At 44.4% G+C, this 18,738-nt stretch overlaps 2 protein-coding genes across 3 annotated transcripts in view; both read right to left on the bottom strand.

Annotated features, from left to right (window-relative positions):
• Window positions 1-4,314, bottom strand: part of parvaa (parvin, alpha a) — a 99,327-nt gene extending 95,013 nt beyond the window's left edge. Inside the window, exon 1 of the mRNA XM_048545593.2 lies at window positions 3,728-4,314. Within this exon, the coding sequence (XP_048401550.1) occupies window positions 3,728-3,860 (133 nt within the window). The 5' untranslated portion in view covers window positions 3,861-4,314. The remainder of the gene's footprint in view (window positions 1-3,727) is intronic.
• An 11,554-nt stretch (window positions 4,315-15,868) lies between these two features.
• mical2a (microtubule associated monooxygenase, calponin and LIM domain containing 2a) overlaps window positions 15,869-18,738 on the bottom strand; it is a 274,841-nt gene continuing 271,971 nt past the window's right edge. For both annotated transcript variants that reach the window (XM_059652085.1, XM_059652084.1), the window contains one exon: window positions 15,869-17,202. In XM_059652085.1, the coding sequence (XP_059508068.1) occupies window positions 17,018-17,202 (185 nt within the window). In that variant the 3' untranslated portion in view covers window positions 15,869-17,017. The remainder of the gene's footprint in view (window positions 17,203-18,738) is intronic.

The raw sequence follows: 18,738 nt of genomic DNA, 5'->3' as shown, positions 1-18,738 counted from the left end.
GGTGGAATACAGTGTCATTAAATATTTGAAAACATAGGTGGTTAGATTCTTATCAGGCAGGAATACGGAATTGAAAACAAAAACAGATCAACCATGATCCAACTGAATGGTGCAGCAAACCCGAGGGGCTGAAATGCCTACTGCAGTTCTAATTCTGTATACATTTGTGTGAGAGAGATTGTGTCAACTCCACTTTTCTGCCTGCTCCCGACATCCCTCAATTCCCTAATACCTCAGTCATACAGTACAGAAATAGACCCTGTCCATGACAAACATAATCCCAAACTAAACTAGTCCCGCCTGCCTTCTCCTGACCCATATCCCTCCAAACCTTTCCTATTCACATAGGTATCCAAATGTCATTTGAACATTGTAATTGTGCCCACATCCACACTTCCTCAGGAAGATCATTCCACACGTGATCCACCCACTCTGAAAAATTTGCCCTTTGTGACTTTTTAAAATTTCTCTCCTCTCAAAAATATGTGCCCCCATGCCCCTCAGGCCAGCATGGCATTCCCTCCATCCTGGACTATAGCAGTCTAAATTTTGTGCTCAACTCACTACAGTAGAGCTTATAACTCATGACCTTTTGAGTGAAGGGAGGAGACACCCTCCCACTAACCTCCATAATAATAAAGCAAATATTTGTCAAATTGAAGTAGCCAAATTTTGACAATTGGCCCGGACAATCGGGGCAGCCCAGTGACTCAATGGTTAGCACTGCTGCCTCACAGCGCCAGGGACCCGGGTTCGATACTACCCTTGGGCGACTGTCTGTATGGTGTTTGCACATGCTCCCCGTGTCTGCGTGGGTTTGCCCCGGGTGCTCCATATCTTCCCACAGCCCCAAGATGTGCAGGCTGGGTGGACTGGCTGTGCTAAATTGCCTGTAGCGTTCAGGGATGTGTAGATTAGGTGGGTTATTGGGGAATGGGGGTGGGATGCTGTGAGAGTTAGCATGGACATGTTGGGACAAAGGGCCTGTTTCCACACTCTAAGGATTCTATGATTCTATGTCTCTTACTCATTTGTCCAAACAGGTAACTGAGAGGTCTGAGTGAAAATCCTACAAAATGTTTTCAGCTTGAATTGCCACCTAGCCCCTCCCTTCTCTGGTAAAAATGACATTTAAAGAATGATCAAGAACAAACCTCTGCGGACATCAGGATTTAATTCTGCAAGAGGGATTCATCTCTACAACAGGCTGAAATATGCAAGATTAAGAATCACTGAACCTTGCAACTTGAGAGCACAATCATTTAGTCTATTCTGTGGTGTCACAAAGAGCTACACAAATAGTTCCCTCCCCCAACACCTCACTATTTCCCCACAGATTTGAGAGCTTTTCCATTTAACTGAATACTCAACCACCTTTACAAAGTTACTATTAAATCTGCTTCCACTTCCCATTCAGGCAATGCATTCCAAATGAAACCCGTTTTTTTGATGAAGGGTCTATGCCCGAAACATCAGCTTTCTTGCTCCTCTGATGCTGCTTGGCCTGCTGTGTTCATCCAGCTCCACACCTTGTTATCGCGGATTCTCCAGCATCTGGAGTTCCTATTATCTCTGAACCATGTTTAATGTTTTTGTGTCCCCAAGCTACTGACCCTCCTACAAGAGGAAATGCACCCTATCAAATTCCTGATTTTGAAAATCTCTACCAAGTCTCCTGTTCACCTACTCTCCAGACCTCTATCTTAAAGATGAAAACAAATATCTCATCACTTGCATTATTTCCATAAAATCTTCTTTGCATCTTCTCAACGGCTTGGACATCATTTTCCAGAACTGGGCACAATACACCAGCTGAGGACAGGGCGTTATATGTCAGTTGGTGATATCTGTCTGAGCCATAAGCTCAGAGTTAACATCCACCATTGACCTTGTTGACCATTGAAACACCATTTGTGACATGGTCATGTAGGTTGGTAATCAAATGTAGGCAGTAAAGAGTGGGTTAGGTTTCTGTTCAGCCATGTTTGATGCAGAGTGGTGACCCCCCAAAATTATAACCACTTACCTCTCTCAAACAATTACGGATTGAGCCCAGGATGGGCCCAAGCAGGGTTTCATAAAGGTCTTGCATAACTTGTGCAGCAGTCAAACAACAACAACAGTATTGTGAGAAACACGCTCTCAGCGCAGCCCAACTATATTTCTACTTGTTGAATTTTTGAGCCGAGGCACGACCGCTTGAAGTGCCAATTAACATACCAGCCGTGTAAACAGTGGGCACAGCAGATCATGCTGTGCACCCTGGTCTGTATGGATTCAGTACAAAGTCAAGTATACCCAAATCCTGAGCAGAAGAGAACTCACACAAAGGTAGAACATGGACAGGAAGACAGACTAATGGAATTGAAGAATTACAGCAAGTACACAGGGCAAAAAGCAGTCATTTGGCTCAAGTTACCACTACTTAACACACAAGTCTTCTCCACTTAAGCATGTGGGATCAGCCATACTCCAATTAGAATCATAGGCTCATACAGCCTTGAAACAGGCCCTTTGGCCCAACTCAGCCATGCTGATGAGGTTTCCTGAATTGAACTAGTCCCATTTGCCCCTGTTTGGCTTGTATGCCTCTAAATCTTTCCTATGCACATAGCTGTTCAAATGTTTTTTGAATGTTCTAATTGTACCCATCTCTACCACTTCCTCTAGCAGCTCATTCCATATATGCACTACCCCCTGTGTGGAAAAAGCTGCCCCCCTGGTCCCTATTAATTTTCCCCCCCTAACCTGGGGATAAAGACCTCGGCTATTCACCTTATCTAGGCCTCTCGTGATTTTATGAACCTCTACAAGGTCACCCCTCAGCCTCTAAGGGTGCTCAGAAAACAGAGCCAGCCTACTCAGCCTCTCCTTGTAAGTCAAACCTTCCGTATCGGTCACATCCTTTTAAAAAAATGCTTGCACCCTTTCCAGCAGGGCGACCAGAACTGTAGGCAGTACTCCAAATGTAGCCCTACCAATGTCTTGTGCAGTTGTAACATGATTTCAACAGCCTTAAAAGGGGTTGAATGGCTTTCCTGTACTGTCTTTTAAATTTCCGACAACAAATGTAGATAGTCAAGATTCAAAATTTAAAAAATACACATTATTCTTTCATTCACGATAACAACAGCTGTGTAATATTGCCAGTGGAAATTCTATTGCTCTAGGGTTTGGTTTTGTTACATGGCGTGGTTTCCCTGCAGACAGGAATCCAGCTTACTCCTGCATACCTGCCCCCTGTAAGGTGCAGATAAGCAGCTCCCGCCTGAGTTGCGGTCTTAACCTTGGTGTTTGATCAATAACTGTGCAATGCACAGAGAGATAACGAGAGGGGGGTGGGTGGTGTTCGGAAAATGCTTTCGAGTTCAACCGCAGAACTTATATTGCCAACCAAATGAGTCTGAACCGGAAAACATTCCACAGGACGCCCAGCTACACCCAGCCCAGAACTTAACTGTGAACTCCACAAAACAAAAATCCACTTTTAGGCTGCAAAACAATGAAGTATTTAATGAAGGGAGTAAATCACTCACATTGCAGCCTTAGAAGCTGTTACGTTAGCCACAAAGCAAAACCAAGTTGAACACTTTCAGCTGAAATTGCAAAAGTTTTCGAAACTTGTTGCAAACTTCTCTTTCAAGTAAATAGGCAACATTTTCAGGACGTTCGTGAACAATTTACATGAAACAAGTTTTTTTTCTAAAAACAAAGAAGAAAGAATTACCTTCTTTGGCCTTTTTTCTTCTGGCTAAAGTTCCTCCAAGTTTACCCAGGAAGGAATCCTCTTTCCTGGAGCCGGGGGATTTCGGGACGGGGGACTTCGGGATGGATGGGGATTTCTGGGGTGAACTGGCCATTTGTCCGGATCAGCGGGGACGAATGTTTGTGCAGACTGATGGGTACGCGCTACACCTTTAGCCGAGAGAGAGGAAAGGGGGGATAAAAAAAACCCTGGACGGAAACAGAATTCTCGGCGAGTCCTGAATTCCAGGGCTATGAGGCAGCGAGAATCTAAACACAACGCTGCAGGGCGAGACTGCGCCTGTGTCTCTCCTACCACTCCCACTGAAATCTCTGCTCTGCGTGAAACTCTCAGCCCAGCTTCTTCTCAGACTGGCCCGAAAGAACAAAAATCAAAAACAAATAGTCATATCATCGCCATTTCTGTCATTACAATTGACACACTCCCCTAACAAAAGTTGCTAAAGCAGATTTTATCTCAAAGCCCTGCATCAACAAAGGGGAGCTTTTATTTTCAAACGAAAATGTGGTAGGCAGCAGCTTCGAAAACCAAAGTGAAGGGGGTTTTGTCATTAGCAACATGTGCTCGGCGAGGCAGCAGTTAGGAAGCCGCAGTATTGTCGCTGGGTTACAGTTTTCATTCACCTAGGGCCAATGTTTACCCCCTCATCAGCGAACATCAAACCATTTCATCTCGGTCACTGGCTGCTGTTTGTGGGAGCCCGCGACGTGACGATAGTTGATTGGTGGGCAAGCATTTGGAAAGAAAGGTTTGGATTTCGAGAGTAACCTTCATAATAGCTCAAAGAGCTTGACAGCTAAAGTTTTGAAGTGTAGACAGTTCAGTGCTCCTTAGTACATTTTCTTAATGCCAATTCCCAGAGGTCAGTTAAGAGTCAACCACATTGGTGTGGGTCTGGAGCCCCATGTAGGTAAAAAGGGGTTTCCTTCCCAAAAAGGAATTAGTGAACCAGATGGGTTTTCCCCCTGCAATCAACAGTAGATTAATTATCCTTTGGGGAAGGATAACCATCAACCAGATGGTTTATTTCACCCCCCACCCCAATAATTGTTTCATGGTCAAAAGACCTTTAATTCTAGCTTTGTTTCAGTTGAATTCAAATTCCACCATCTGCTGTGGCAGAATTTGAAACCAAGTTCCCAGAACATACCTGGCTCACTGGATTAACAGTCCAGCAACAATACTATAAGGCCATCACTTCACCGCATAACTGCACAGTTATATCAGGCTGGTCATTGTGCTGAAGCATCTAGAGTGGGACTTGAATTCATGACATTCTGACTCAGTCAGGACTTGCTGCACCACAGCTAAAACCACACGAGAGATTGTGAAAGCCATAATTTTTTGAGGAAACATCTCAGTAAACCTCAAACAAAAGGATCTCAAATCAGTAAATAAACAGAGGCTGCGATCTGGAGAGAGAGGATGGAATGTGGAACAGGGTCAAGAGAAGAATTAAGACAATAAAACAAAATTTGATGTTGAGCCATGAAGCAGAATCCAGAAACAATATGCTCGATCCGCTGACATGAGGGGGAAGCCCAGAAGGAGGTAGGCAAGGACCAGGGTGTAATCAGAGAGAAAAGGCATCGAGACATTAAACAGGAAGAGCAGGTGTACCAAGCAAAAGACATTAAGGATTAAAAACTGCGTGGAAGATTCAAAAAGGTTTGGAACTTTAAGCTATGGTGAGAAAGATGAACCTGGAATGCAGAGCCTGAAAGTGCAAAGGAGTGACGTTCAAGCAAGGCATTCAAAAGAGCATTAGAAGAATAGAAACAATGTGCAATGTTTTAAAATGGCATTAAGTCACAATGCTGTTTTGGAGAGTTGATGCAGACATAATGGACTGGGCAGTGTCCACGTTCACTGTAGCAATTGTGATTGAAAGCAATGTGAAAGAACAACTTGCATTTGTCACTTTTCACAATTTCCAATGTTCCAAAACACTACCCAACAAGTTAAGTACTTGTCAAGTTTTGAAGAACTACTGAAGCACAGCAGCCATATTGCACAAGCAAGACCCCACACACAAAAATACAGTAATGGCCAGATCATCTGGTTTTAGAAGGTTAGTTGACAACAGCATACTGGGTGGGGGGAAAGAAATGGAAAGAACTCCCATGGTATTAAATCAAAAAAAAGCAACAGATAATTTACATTCAATTGAGGGGACAAGTGGATAGTCTGTCCAACAGTGCAGGACTGCCTCAATACAGCATTGCAAGTATTGGCTTGGATTACACACAAGTGTCTGGTGAAGAAGGCCACCATGCAAACTGCAGTCTAGGCAAATAGACTGTTTTTTGATATTATTTACAGCCATCATCTTTGTTCAGCAGCAAGTGGTCTGCTTTGACCTATGACCTCAAATGGGAGTGAGGATTGGAGGAGGATGATTAATCATCAGCATCATAAAAGATGATACTTAAGTTAGTAGATATTCAGCATAACCCCAAAAATCAGGGCAAACAGTGGACAAACCAGTAACTCTTGGTTATTCTACTATTCACCTTTGGGCTAACTCAATTGGATCTGGAGATCCTCAGCCAAACCTTTAGATCCCATAAGCTGTAGGCTGCTAACACCCATGCAGTGACAGCTCAATGCCTGAGCTTATTTGATGATGAACATTTACCTCAATAGAGTGGCACAGTATCACTGACAAGGTATCACCATCATTTGGTGGAGGCTGAAGTTTGTCACTGCAGGAGAAACCTGACTAAGGAAAAAATGTTCAGATATTCATCCTCAGAGGTTAGGATAAAGAAAGGAAAGTGAAATAACTCCAGAGATCAGTGTCCTGTCACTAAGTCACTCCTCATTTACATATGCACAATACTTGACACCAGTCTAAATTCCTCAGAGCTAGCTCACAAAATGAGCAGAGCTGCTGACACTCCTGTTTATATCTGTCAGCCAGGGCTCCCTGATTGGACAAAGTTAACAGCCCCAATCAGCGAACAATATTCTATGAGGTCCACCTGGTTGACCTCATGACAATCACTACATCCCTCCCCATCTAAGTCTGGGGATTTAGGATTGTTCCTTTTCTTGTAACCTCTGCAGGGATGTTTTTGCACTGGGTCTAATTTCTCTGACGCAGCCTTGGATATGGGCAGCACGTTCCAGACTATAATCTGTCTCTTGCACCTGGAGCACCTCGGAGGAGATTAATCCTGTTCTTCAGGTGGTAAACGCATCGAGGCTGTGACATCTGCTATGTCTATCTCAGACTCCAAGGTTTCTTTGATGTTTGAAGAGGGAGAGAACGCATGGGTTGCAACAGCCTTTCTAGTTGTTCTGAGGGTACGGTTTGCTCCTGTCCCGTTTGTGAGGTTGCAGCTTTCATGTGGTCCACATGTTTTTCAGGACTGTCAATCCTATCCAAACTTTATGTCACAGGACCTGACCTCACTTCGACAATGCCCCTTACCCAATGAAAGAGAGAAAGACACTTAGGGCTGAATCTAACAGTGTTTCAGTGAAATGTCAGTTTTGCTGAATATCAAGAACAAAGAGGAAAGAAAACTCTAGCACAGGAATAATCCCTTCGGCCCTCCAAGCCTGCGCTGGTCCAGATCCTCTATCTAAACCTGTTGCCTATCTTCCATTGATCTGCATCCGAGTGCTCCCTGCCCATTTGCATATCTGCCTAGATACATCTTAAATGATGCTATCGTCCCTGACCCTACCACCTCTGCTGGCTATGCATTCCGGGCACCAACCACCCTCTGCATAAAGAAATTTCCACACATATCTCCCTTAAACTTTTCCCATCTCACCTTGAAATCATGACCCTTAGTAATTGAGTCCCCCACTCTGGGCAAAAGCTTCTTGCTATCCATCCTGTCTATACCTCTCACGATTTTAAAGACCTCAATCAGGTTCCCCCTCAATCTCCATCTTCCTAATGTAAATAATCCTGATCTACTCAACCTCTCTTCATAGCTAGCACCCTCCATACCAGGCAACATCCTGGTGAACCTCCTCTGCACCCTCTCCAAAGAATCCACATCCTTTTGGTAATGTGGCAACCAGAACTGTACACAGTATTCCAAATGTGGTCGATCCAAAGTCCTATACAATTGTAAAATGACCTGCCAACTCTTGAACTGAATGCCCTATCCAATGAATGAAAGCATGCCATATGCCTTCTTGACCCATCTATCGACCTGCGTTGCCACCTTCAGGGTACAATGGACCTGAACACCCAGATCTCTCTGTGCATCAATTTTCCCCAGGGCCTTTCCATTTGGAGTGTTTCTCTAATTTTGGAGAGTTTTCACACACAACCATCCCAAACTGCTTCATTAACTACTGATCCTGAACCCATAGTATGCCCGCTCATCTGATGCTATCCAAATTCTCCCACTTACTGTAACCAGAATCATAAAATCCACACAGTGCAGAAAGAGGCCATTCAGCCCAGCATGTCTGAAGCATATCTGACCCAAACCAACCCCACTACCCTATCCACATTATCCCACATTTACCATGGCCAATCCACCTAGCCTGCAGATCTTTGGACTGTGGGAGAAAGGTGGAGCACCCGGAGGAAGCCCACACAGACACATGGGGAGGATGTGTAAACTCCACACGGTCACCTGAGGTTGGAGTCAAACCCAGGTCCCTGGCATTGTGAGGCAGCAGTACCACTCATTGACCCATCACACTACCCCAGTTCTTAATATTGCCAGCTATCCCTGGCATAAGTGCCATTTTTAAAAGGCTGTTGTGCACGTGGATAAACACTGGCATTCTGGAAGCTGTACACAATTTAGTGGACGTAGTGTCTGACAGGGACTTTGAGGTCATGGTTGATGAATTCTATACAAGAGGGGACATCCTCTTTCCCCAAGATTGCCAGATGTGATCACACCACCAGACTCTGCCAGCTTGATCTGAGGTCATCACCAGGATCAATGTAGTCTGAGAACATTGTTGCTAAGTTTGGAGATGACACAAAGCTTGGTGGAGGGACAGACAGTGCTGAAGAGGTGGTGAGGCAGCAAAAGGACATGGACAGGCTAGGAGAGTGGGCAAATAAATGGCAGATGGAATACAGTGTGGGAAAGTGTGAGGTCATGCACTTTGGTAGGAAGAATAGAAGCATAGCATATTTACGAAATGAGGGAAGGCTTCAGAAATCTGATGCACAAAAGGACTTAGAAGTCCTAGCTCAGGATTCTTGCAAGGTTAACATACTGGTTCAGTTAGCAGTTTGGAAGGCAAATGCAATGTTAGCATTCGCTTCAAGAGGACTAGAATACAAGAGTCAGAATGTACTGCTGAGAGTATATAATGGTCTAGTGGGGCCACATCTGGAATATTGTGAGCAGTTCTGGGCCCCATATCTAAGGAAGGATGTGCTGGAGGGAGTCCAGAAGAGGTTTACAAGAATGATCCCGGGAATGAAGGGCTTGCCATATGAGGAGTGGTTGAGGAATTTGGATCGGTAGTCAATGGATGAGGGGGTGCTCTTATTGAAATTTACAGAATACTGAGAGGCCTGGATAGAGTGGGCATAGAGAAAATGTTTCCAGTAGCAAGAGAGCTTAGGACCTGAGGGCACAGCCTCAGAATGAAGGGATGACCCTTTAGAACTCAGATAAGAAGGAATTTCTTCAGCCAGAGGGTACTGAATCTATAGAACTCATTGCCACAGCAGACTGTAGAGGCCAGGTCATTGAATGTATTTTTATACAGGTAGATAGGTTCTTGATTGGTAATGGGATCAAGGGTTACAGGGACAAGGCAGGGGAATGGGTTTGAGAAACGTATCAGCAATGAATGATTGGCACAGCAGACTCAATGGGCTCAATGGCCTAAATCTGCTCCTGTATCTGATTCTCCCCATGATTCAGAGGAACACACAGCAACGCAGGATGAAGGTCAATGATATTCTCCGTTCCCACAGTAATTGCCATCATCTTTCTGCTACATCACATTCGCTCTGTCTCTGCTGCAACACCCACCTCACAACAAGCCTCATGCTTACATTCTGAATGTAGCATGCAACATCTTCTTCTCTCACATTCCTCCACCCCAATATCCCTAGACTACAGACCCTGCAGGTCCCACATTGCCAGCTCTCTCACTCTGGACACCTCACCACATCGCCCAACCCCGACGCCCCACCAGTCCAGCATTAGCAGCTGTGCCACCCAATGCCATCTCGCTCAGTCCCTCCGCCTCTCTCATTGCAGGAGTAAAGGGTCCTTAATAGACTGAGAGGGCCAGGTGAGTTGCATGATACCCGACATTTATCTCCTCAACCACCAGGAGGGTAGGATTTTCAGCTTTGCAGGATAGGACTGGGACAGGTTCCACAGAGATGTAGAGTCCATCATGTTAAGAATCATCACTCATTGTAGAGCAACTCTCACATTAACCCTCCTGTCAATGTCTTTTATACCTACCACAATTTATAACCTTGATCGTGACACTCTCTTATTCGTGTCTTGCGGGTACCAGTGTTAAGTCCATGTTAGCTGTGGTCTAGGGGACCTCCCTGCATGGCATTGCCTTCAGCAACTCTGAGGAAGAGAGCACAGATGTCTCAGAGAAAGAACTGGCTAGGCTGCTTCATGCACCTTCTCCCAGATCAGATACTGACCCCTCGCTGGGCATGTTATCTAAATTAGAGTCAGGGGTACCCACTAGTGAACTCATCACTGCCACTCTCAGGAAGAAAGGCCCCAAGTCACTGGTAGTTGCAGGACTGCAAAGCCCAGGCAACTATTTAGCCCCAGGCCAGAGAGAACACTATGGTGTCAGCAATGAGAGACTTTGTCAAAAAGCACAAGCAACAGTGGAGCAGCTGGCAGGTTTATGGGAGGCAATGGATACCACAGCACAACAGCTGCAGGGATCCAATAACACCATGGGGACCAGGCTACCTCAGGTCTGGGATCATCTGACAGCCTCCATGGACAGCTCTGTGGCTGCTCTGGTAAGGTCAGGCCCAGCATAGACTCAGAGTCTGCTGGATACACAACTGGCCTGTACTTCTTCACCACAGCCATTGGTGCCCAGTATGAATGGCAAGGTGACAGGAGGATGGGGAACCTTGTTCTCACTCCAGGTGCCCTTCCTCACAAAGAGAAAGTGTAGCGCCAGTAGGCACACAGCCAGAGAAGGCATCACATAAAGGATCCTCAAGCTCTCCTCTCACCATGTCTGCCAGCTTCAGTCTTATAGAGTGGGACAGTCGGGAACAGACCCTTCAGTCCAGCTCCTCCATGCCAACCAGACATTCCAATCTGACCTAGGCCAATTTGCCAGCAGTTGATGCATATCCCTCTAAACCCTTCCTACTCATAAACCCATCCAGATGCCTTTTATAAGTTGGAATTGTACCCGACTCTACCACCTCCTCTGGCAGCTCGTTCCATGCATGCACAATCCTATGGGTGAAAAAGTATCCCTCAGGTCCTTTTAAATCTTTCCCCTCTCACCTTAAACGTATGCCTTCTAATTTTGGTCTCCACCACTCCCCGCTGTCCTTCCCCCTCCCCCACAACCCCAGGTAAAAGCTCTTGGCTATTCACCCTATCTACACCCCCTATGATTTTATAAACCTTTATAAGGTCATCTCTCAGTCTCCAATGCTCCTGGGGAAAAAACCCCAGCCTATTCAGCCTCTTCCTATAACTCATTTCCTCCAGTTTTGGGAATATTTCTGTAAATCTTTTCTGCACCTTCTCAAGTTTAACGTCCTTCCAAGAGAATGGTGACCAGACTTGCAAGCAGTGTTCCAAAAGTGACCTTTGCCAATGTCCTGTACAGCCGCAAGATGTCATTCCAACTCCTATACTAAATGTTATGACAAATAAAGGAGAGCATTCCCAATGCCTGCTTCACCACCCTTGACTACCTGCAATTCCACTTTCAAGGAACTATGCACTTGAACTCGAAGGTCTCTTTGTTTGGAAACACTCCCCAGGGGCCCTACCATCATCTGTATAAGTCCTGCCCTGGTTTGTCTTACCAAAATGCAACACCTCACATTTATCTAAATTAAACTCCAACTGCTACTCGTCAGCCCATTGAGCCATCTGAGATAATCTTCTTCACTGTCCATAACACCATAATCTTGTGGGAGTCCAGGCTGAGGAGGGTAACATAAAACTATTTTCTAAAGCTCAGAGATGGTATTACACACCTCTGGAGCAGCTGAGACTTGAATCCGGGCCTCCTGGCTCAAGGCAGGGATAATGCCACTGCCCCCAGGAGTTAAAGAGGGTACACATACACTCTAATCCCCGGAGTTGGACTCTAAACAGTTTGTAACTGCATAAGGTCACAAGGAATGTTGAGTTTGCAAATGTCTTTCAGATTCACTGTGGGGTGTGTTTGTTTTGTCTTTGAAAAGACCGTTCTCTCATAAATGGCAGTATTTACCCTTCCCACTCTGGGAGCGCTTGCAGCCAGTTTCATTTCCATGGTGAACTTGTGTTTAACAGGAAGATGGGAGACAATTGCGGCTGCTCCTTAGGCTGTAAATCCCAGACGCGGCCTCATCAACACACAAACATGAATATCTAGTGCCCTGTGCCCCTCACAGTCTAACCCATTGGTCTCACACCCCCTCGAGTCCCCACCCATGCCATCCATCCTATGGTGCATCTGCCACTTTTCTGCCCAGGCATATGAGGTTAACTTACAGGGTCTTGTAGTTCACAGAGATCCCCCTGCCCCACCATGGGAGTCAGGGTGCTGTTCAACACTGATGATGCCCGCTCCCCCATATGACTCCTTACCCACACATGCTGTATTGTTTCCTTCCTTTATATATTAAGTTGCCCCCTTTCAGTTTTGGAACTCCCTCTGTATGCCAGCCAAAGGCAGGAAAGTGGGTTAGGGTTTATCAGATCAGCCATGACCTTAATGAATGGCAGGGAAGACTCAACGGGCTGAATGGCCTACTTCTGCCCCTACATCTTAAGATCTTATTATCATAAGCCATAATCCCTGCTACCTAGCAAGAATCTTGTCACAATAGCAAGAAGTCTGTTGGAAAATTGCTCCTGATGTTGAGATAGGCCTCACTCGACACTTCACATGATTTTCCAGGATTTTCTGCCATAGCCCACTTCATTCATGGCCTGGTGAGGTCCTGCCCCCAGTTCTATAGAACATTTTCATGACTTCAGAAAGTCCTAAAGCACTTCACAGTCAAGTAGGTACTTTTGAAGCATAGTCACCATGGTAACACAGGAAACAGAGCAGCCAATTTGTGCTGTGCAAGATCCCACAAAAAAATGTGAAAATGATCAGATGATCGATGATGGCCGAGGAGTAATTATTGATCAAGGTAATAGATTAACCCCCTTTCTCCTATTCTTCAAATTAGTATCCTTGAAATCTTGTACATCCACCTGAAAGGGAATATTGAGGCTTTTTAAAATATTTCATCTGAAACTCAATATCTCTGTTAGAATAGCACACCCTCAGTAGTGCACGGGGAATGTCAACATTGATTATGGGCCTAAATCTGTGGCGTGAACATTGAGCCTTTCAACTCTTAGGAAAGAGAATGCTACCAATTGAGCCCAGCTGACAACCTTAATAACTATTCAGATATAAGCTAAATGAGATTGCTAGGCAAAAAAGTGTGAAGCTGGATGAACACAGCAGGCCAAGCAGCATCTCAGGAGCACAAAAGCTGACGTTTCAGGCCTAGACCCTTCATCAGAGAGGGGAATGGGGAGAGGGTTCTGAAATAAATAGGGAGAGAGAGGGAGGCGGACCAAAGATAGATAGAGGAGAAGATAGGTGGAGAGGAGAGTATAGGTGGGCAAGTAGGGAGGGGGAAGGTCAGTCCGGAGAGGATGGACAGGTCAAGGAGGTGGGATGCGGTTAGTAGGTGGGAAATGGAGGTGCGGCTTGAGGTGGGAGGAGGGGATAGTTGAGAGGAAGAACAGGTTAGGGAGGCGGGGATGAGCTAGGCTGGTTTCGGGATGCAGTGGGGGAAGGGGAGATTTTGAAGCTTGTGAATTCCACATTGATACCATAGGGCTGCAGGGTTCCCAAGCGGAATATGAGTTGCTGTTCCTGCAGCCTTTGGGTGGCATCATTGTGGCACTGCAGGAGGCCCAGGATGAACATGTCATCTTAGGAATGGGAGGGGGAGTTAAAATGGTTCGCGACTGGGAGGTACAGTTGTTTATTGCGAACCGAATGGAGGTGTTCTGCAAAGCAGTCCCCAAGCCTCCGCTTGGTTTCCCCAATGTAGAGGAAGCCACAATGGCTACAGTGGATCCCAATGTATAGGAGGCCACAAAACCCACCTATACTCCAGCATCTGCAGTTCCCATTATCTCTTATAAATGAGATTGCTGCTTACATTTGGGTTTGACATTCAAGAACTTACTCAACGTTAGAGGTGATTCATCTGATTTCTTGTCTTTCCAGTAGAGTGCAGTTAAATAATTGTGGACAATGCAGGGTAACATTTATGCAGAACTGCTAAACTCTGGTTATACACAATGTTCCATAGAAATATTAATGAAGGTAATGCTTCAATGGACAGGTTTTGTTATGTGGAAAAACTAATTTAACATTTACCACCAGGTAATGAATCTGTTGCACCAGTGTGTGCTCTCAGGTTTGAGTAAAACACTTCTAGCGTTTTTTTTTCCTGACTTGTCTGTCAAATGAGAGGTAAGTAATGTTGAGCTACCTCACAACTGGGGCTAATGATTGAGCTATCAACATACAGCAAAAGGATATAATTACAGAATGACACTGAAACAGCAGTAAAATAAATCACAATATTCCAGAGTTAGAGTTATAATTTGATCATCGAACACCCCTACGGTGTGGAAACAGGCCCCTCAGCCCAATAAGTCCACAATGACCCTCAGAGCATCCCACAATGACTCATTACCCTATAACCAAGCTAATCTACACATACCTGAACACTACAGGCAATTTAGCATGGCCAATCCACCCAGCCTGCACATCCTTGAACTGTGGGAGGAAACCAGAGCACCTGGAGGAAGCCCACACAGACACAGGGAGAATGTGCAAACTCCACACAGACAGTCACCCGAGGCTGGAATCAAAACCAGGTCCCTGGTGCTGTGGGGCTGCAGTGCTAACCACTGAGCCACCGTACTGCCCTGGCAGATTCACTCAGAATAAGCAACAATGAATCAATGAGTGAGTGGTGAGAACTCATTACAGCATGGGATAGATAAGGCAAATAAATGGTATAGGTGAATTTAAGAGGATGACAATGATAAGAGAGAAAGGATTAAGTATATGTTGATACGATGAGATGCAGAATGTTGGGACAGGGTTCTTGGGAAACATAAACTCTGGAATTGACCTAGTGGGCTGAATGGCCTATTTCTGTGCTACACTTATCATATAATTTAATGTAAATTAGTTGTCCTGCCATCATAGTTTCCACAGCCCTTTGTTTGCTCCCTATAAAAAATAAAAGCCTATTCTCAAGGGTCACCTTCACAATATTTTGCCTCAAACTTTGTTCTCTGCAAAACCATACAGTTCCATGTGAGATGTAAATGTGGATTATGCATACAGTTTTCCTTGAAGTGATGTCAAAGGAGCTGCAGGCAACTTTGACTTGGTCACATCCAGACTATCTGATAAATCAAAGATTGACAGGAACTGGCAGCCAGAGAGACCAATGAACATATAACTCAATCCCTTTATGAATCCAAAACTGCAAGTTTTAAGCAGGATAAATAACTCAAAAAAAAGAGGAGAAATCGGGGAATGTGGGTCTCATGGTCACATGGTGTGCTTCAGGCAATTAAACATAAACATTTAAAGGGAATCTGGAAAACACAGGGAAAAAAGAATTGAGGATGCATTCAAAGCAGGAGATGAAGAGATGCTCCTGTGGACCATAAACACTTGCGTTGATTGCTTGATGGAATGGTACTTTCTCTGCTTTACATAATTGTAATAAGATTGTCAGCCTATTCAATAGGATGCACATCTTTTTAATAAGAAGAGATTTCCCTTTAATAATGGCCAAGAAGATTTTTCTCCTTAGGTGATTCCATATAAATGCAGAAATAAAACAGGATATTACACAGATGTTGTGATCATGTTTATTCCAGTCAACATTCAGTGCATGTACAGTTTAGTGTTAAAACATTCTGATATTCTTTAAACAGCAATTCCAATCTGATGCCTCATAGTCATGAACAAAATGCACAGGCCAAGTTGTCAACTACAACTTGAGGTCATAAGCTGTGATTGGCAAAAAGCTTAACAGCAAGCTCTCCACTGAGCTTTGGTCAGTGAACCATTGGTCCACGATAAAAGATAATTTCCAGATATAATAACCCATTATAAAACATCGCACAAAACATTTGTACGTGAGAATATTACCCCAAGCAGCTTTACTAATTAATGAACAAAGAGGTTCACAGTAGGACCATCCAGAAGTGGTGAGTATTTCAGTCAAGTCAGACACTGCTTAATGATTAATGAGCTCAATTTTTACCTAGCTCCATCAACATCATGAAATTATATGGAAAAAAAGGGAACTATTTGGTACATCATGTTTCTGCCAGCTCCCTTGAAAAGGTTTATTTAATTAGTCCCACTCTCACTCTGTGGTTTGGTAATAGCTCTGCAATATTTTTCTCCTTTGCAGGTATGATACTTTACAAATTCCCTTTTGAAAGTTTCAGTTGAATCTAGTTCCACCATCCTTACAGGCAGCAAGGTCCAGATCACAACAATTCACCACTTTAAAATAAGTCTTATTTTTTCCCACTGGTTTATTCGGTGATTAATGCACATCTGTGTGCAATGGCAGTAAAAAGAGTTTTCCATTGTTTTCTCTGTTGAAAAGTTCTGAACACCTTTATTACATCTCCCCACAAATTTATCTGCTCTCAGAGTAATCTCTGTTTCTTCGGGCTATCCGCATCCCTGATATTATTATAATAATACACTTCTGCAACCCTTCCTCAAAGTCTTCACGTTCTTGCTAAAGTATGAAATCTAGAATTGGACACAAATATCCAGCTGGGACATAACCAGTCCTTTCTGTAATCAGTAATTTCCAACTCAAAGTGGAGAACAAATTGGATTTGATGAAGAGCAGGCAGTGAATCTCACCTGGTTCAACATGGGCAAAAACTGTACTCTCCAGCCACCAGTCCCTTCTACATTGCATTACTTCCAGTGAAAAATTCTTGTACAGACTGTGCATTTATAAACCATTGAATCTATTGCTGAGTCTGATAGCCAAGTTATTCATGACCAGTTGAATTTGTAGCCCTTGGCCACCAACCAACTTTCTAAATCTCGATCTTCTTCCTTCTCCTGCAGTCCCTGCTCTTCCAGCAGGAGGACCAGTTTGTCTCTCTGTTTGATCACGTCCGTCATTTCATCCAGAATCTGCTTCTCCTCAGCAACATCTTTTTCCACCTTCTTGGATTCTGTGTAGAAATGATAACATTGGGAAAGTGAACAAGTGTTAACTTCCTCAAACCGGGAACTAACTTTTACAAACCAGTCTGCGGGATGGTACAAGAACGGAAATCAGCAAAGAGAATCAGCAAAGACAAACGCTGGCCTTCATTGCAAGATGGCTGGAATTAAAAACGGGTGGAAGTTATGCCACAATTAAAAGACTTTGGTTAGTCCACTGCCCGAAGTAGTAATGTTCAGGGCCAGTTGCCAAGGAACAATATATTGGCTTTGGAACTGGTGCTGTGCAAATTTACCAGAGTAACACTTAAGCATTTCATTCACTTACAATTTCTTGGCTTGGAAAGTTGAAGGATGATCTGATTGAGGTTCTTAAAAATTGTATATTTGATAGGCTATATAGAGAGACACTTTCCATTGATGAGGGAAATCCAGAATACGGGAGCATTATGTTAAAAATTAAATTTGAGTCATTCGGGGTGAATTCGGGAAGAACTTCGTCACAGAACTCAGTTGAAGACTTCACAACAAAGGTTGGTATTTTTTTTGTTGCATAAGAGTACTGAAAGATATGGAGCAAAGGTAGGTAAGTGAATTGTAACATTAGCTTGGTGGACCAAATTACCCACTTGTATGCAAATCTCCGTGGTGGCACCCAAGAAGCTCATGGTCCATAAACATTGTAAATGCACAATCTTGTTGTGGATAGAAATGGTGTGCAGGGATATGGGCTCAAGGCAGGAGTTTGGCAGAGGGCAATAGAACAGGTGTGGTCATAGTGGGTCGAATGGCCTCCTCCTGCACTGTAATAATTCTGTGGTCCCGCTGTTGTTTTAGAGAATGAGCTGTTAATTCCAGTTTAGTGATGGGGCAGTGAAAGGTGTGCAGTACTCCAGCCAGGGTGGTTGGAAAGGAATGTTTCCCCATTGCAGCGGAACAGGATTTTCATTGTTTCTGTCCTGGGCAACTGTTTCCCCCAATATTGTCCCAAAGGGAAAGAACTTTGGCAGCATCAAGGGGAGCAAGGGAATGCTGTGCAGGAAAACGGGTGACATGTGTTCTGAGTTTTCTGAATGGTTCTAAGGTTGGCAGCTGATTTAAACAATCCCAGTCCCTGAGAGCATTTTGTAAGAGTTTCCTGTTGCTACTCTGATTGCTGTGCTACTGAAGACCAGGACAAATGCTACAAAGGGGAGAGAAATTATGGAATAATGGTAATTTCACTGCACTAATAATCCAGACACCATCCAGTTTAGAGATAATGGGAACTGCAGATGCTGGAGATTCCAAGATAATAAAATGGGAGGCTGGATGAACACAGCAGGCCAAGCAGCATCTCAGGAGCACAAAAGCTGACGTTTCGGGCCTAGACCCTTCATCAGAGAGGGGGATGGGGGGAGGGAACTGGAATAAATAGGGAGAGAGGGGGAGGCGGACCGAAGATGGAGAGTAAAGAAGATAGGTGGAGAGAGTGTAGGTGGGGAGGTAGGGAGGGGATAGCTACACTCTCTCCACCTATCTTCTTTACTCTCCATCTTCGGTCC

The sequence above is a fragment of the Stegostoma tigrinum genome, chromosome 17 (genome assembly GCF_030684315.1).
Source record: "Stegostoma tigrinum isolate sSteTig4 chromosome 17, sSteTig4.hap1, whole genome shotgun sequence".
Classification (NCBI taxonomy): Eukaryota; Metazoa; Chordata; class Chondrichthyes; order Orectolobiformes; family Stegostomatidae; genus Stegostoma; species Stegostoma tigrinum.
Note: the sequence above shows the minus strand (reverse complement) of the source record. Positions and strands in the feature narration are given on the sequence as shown.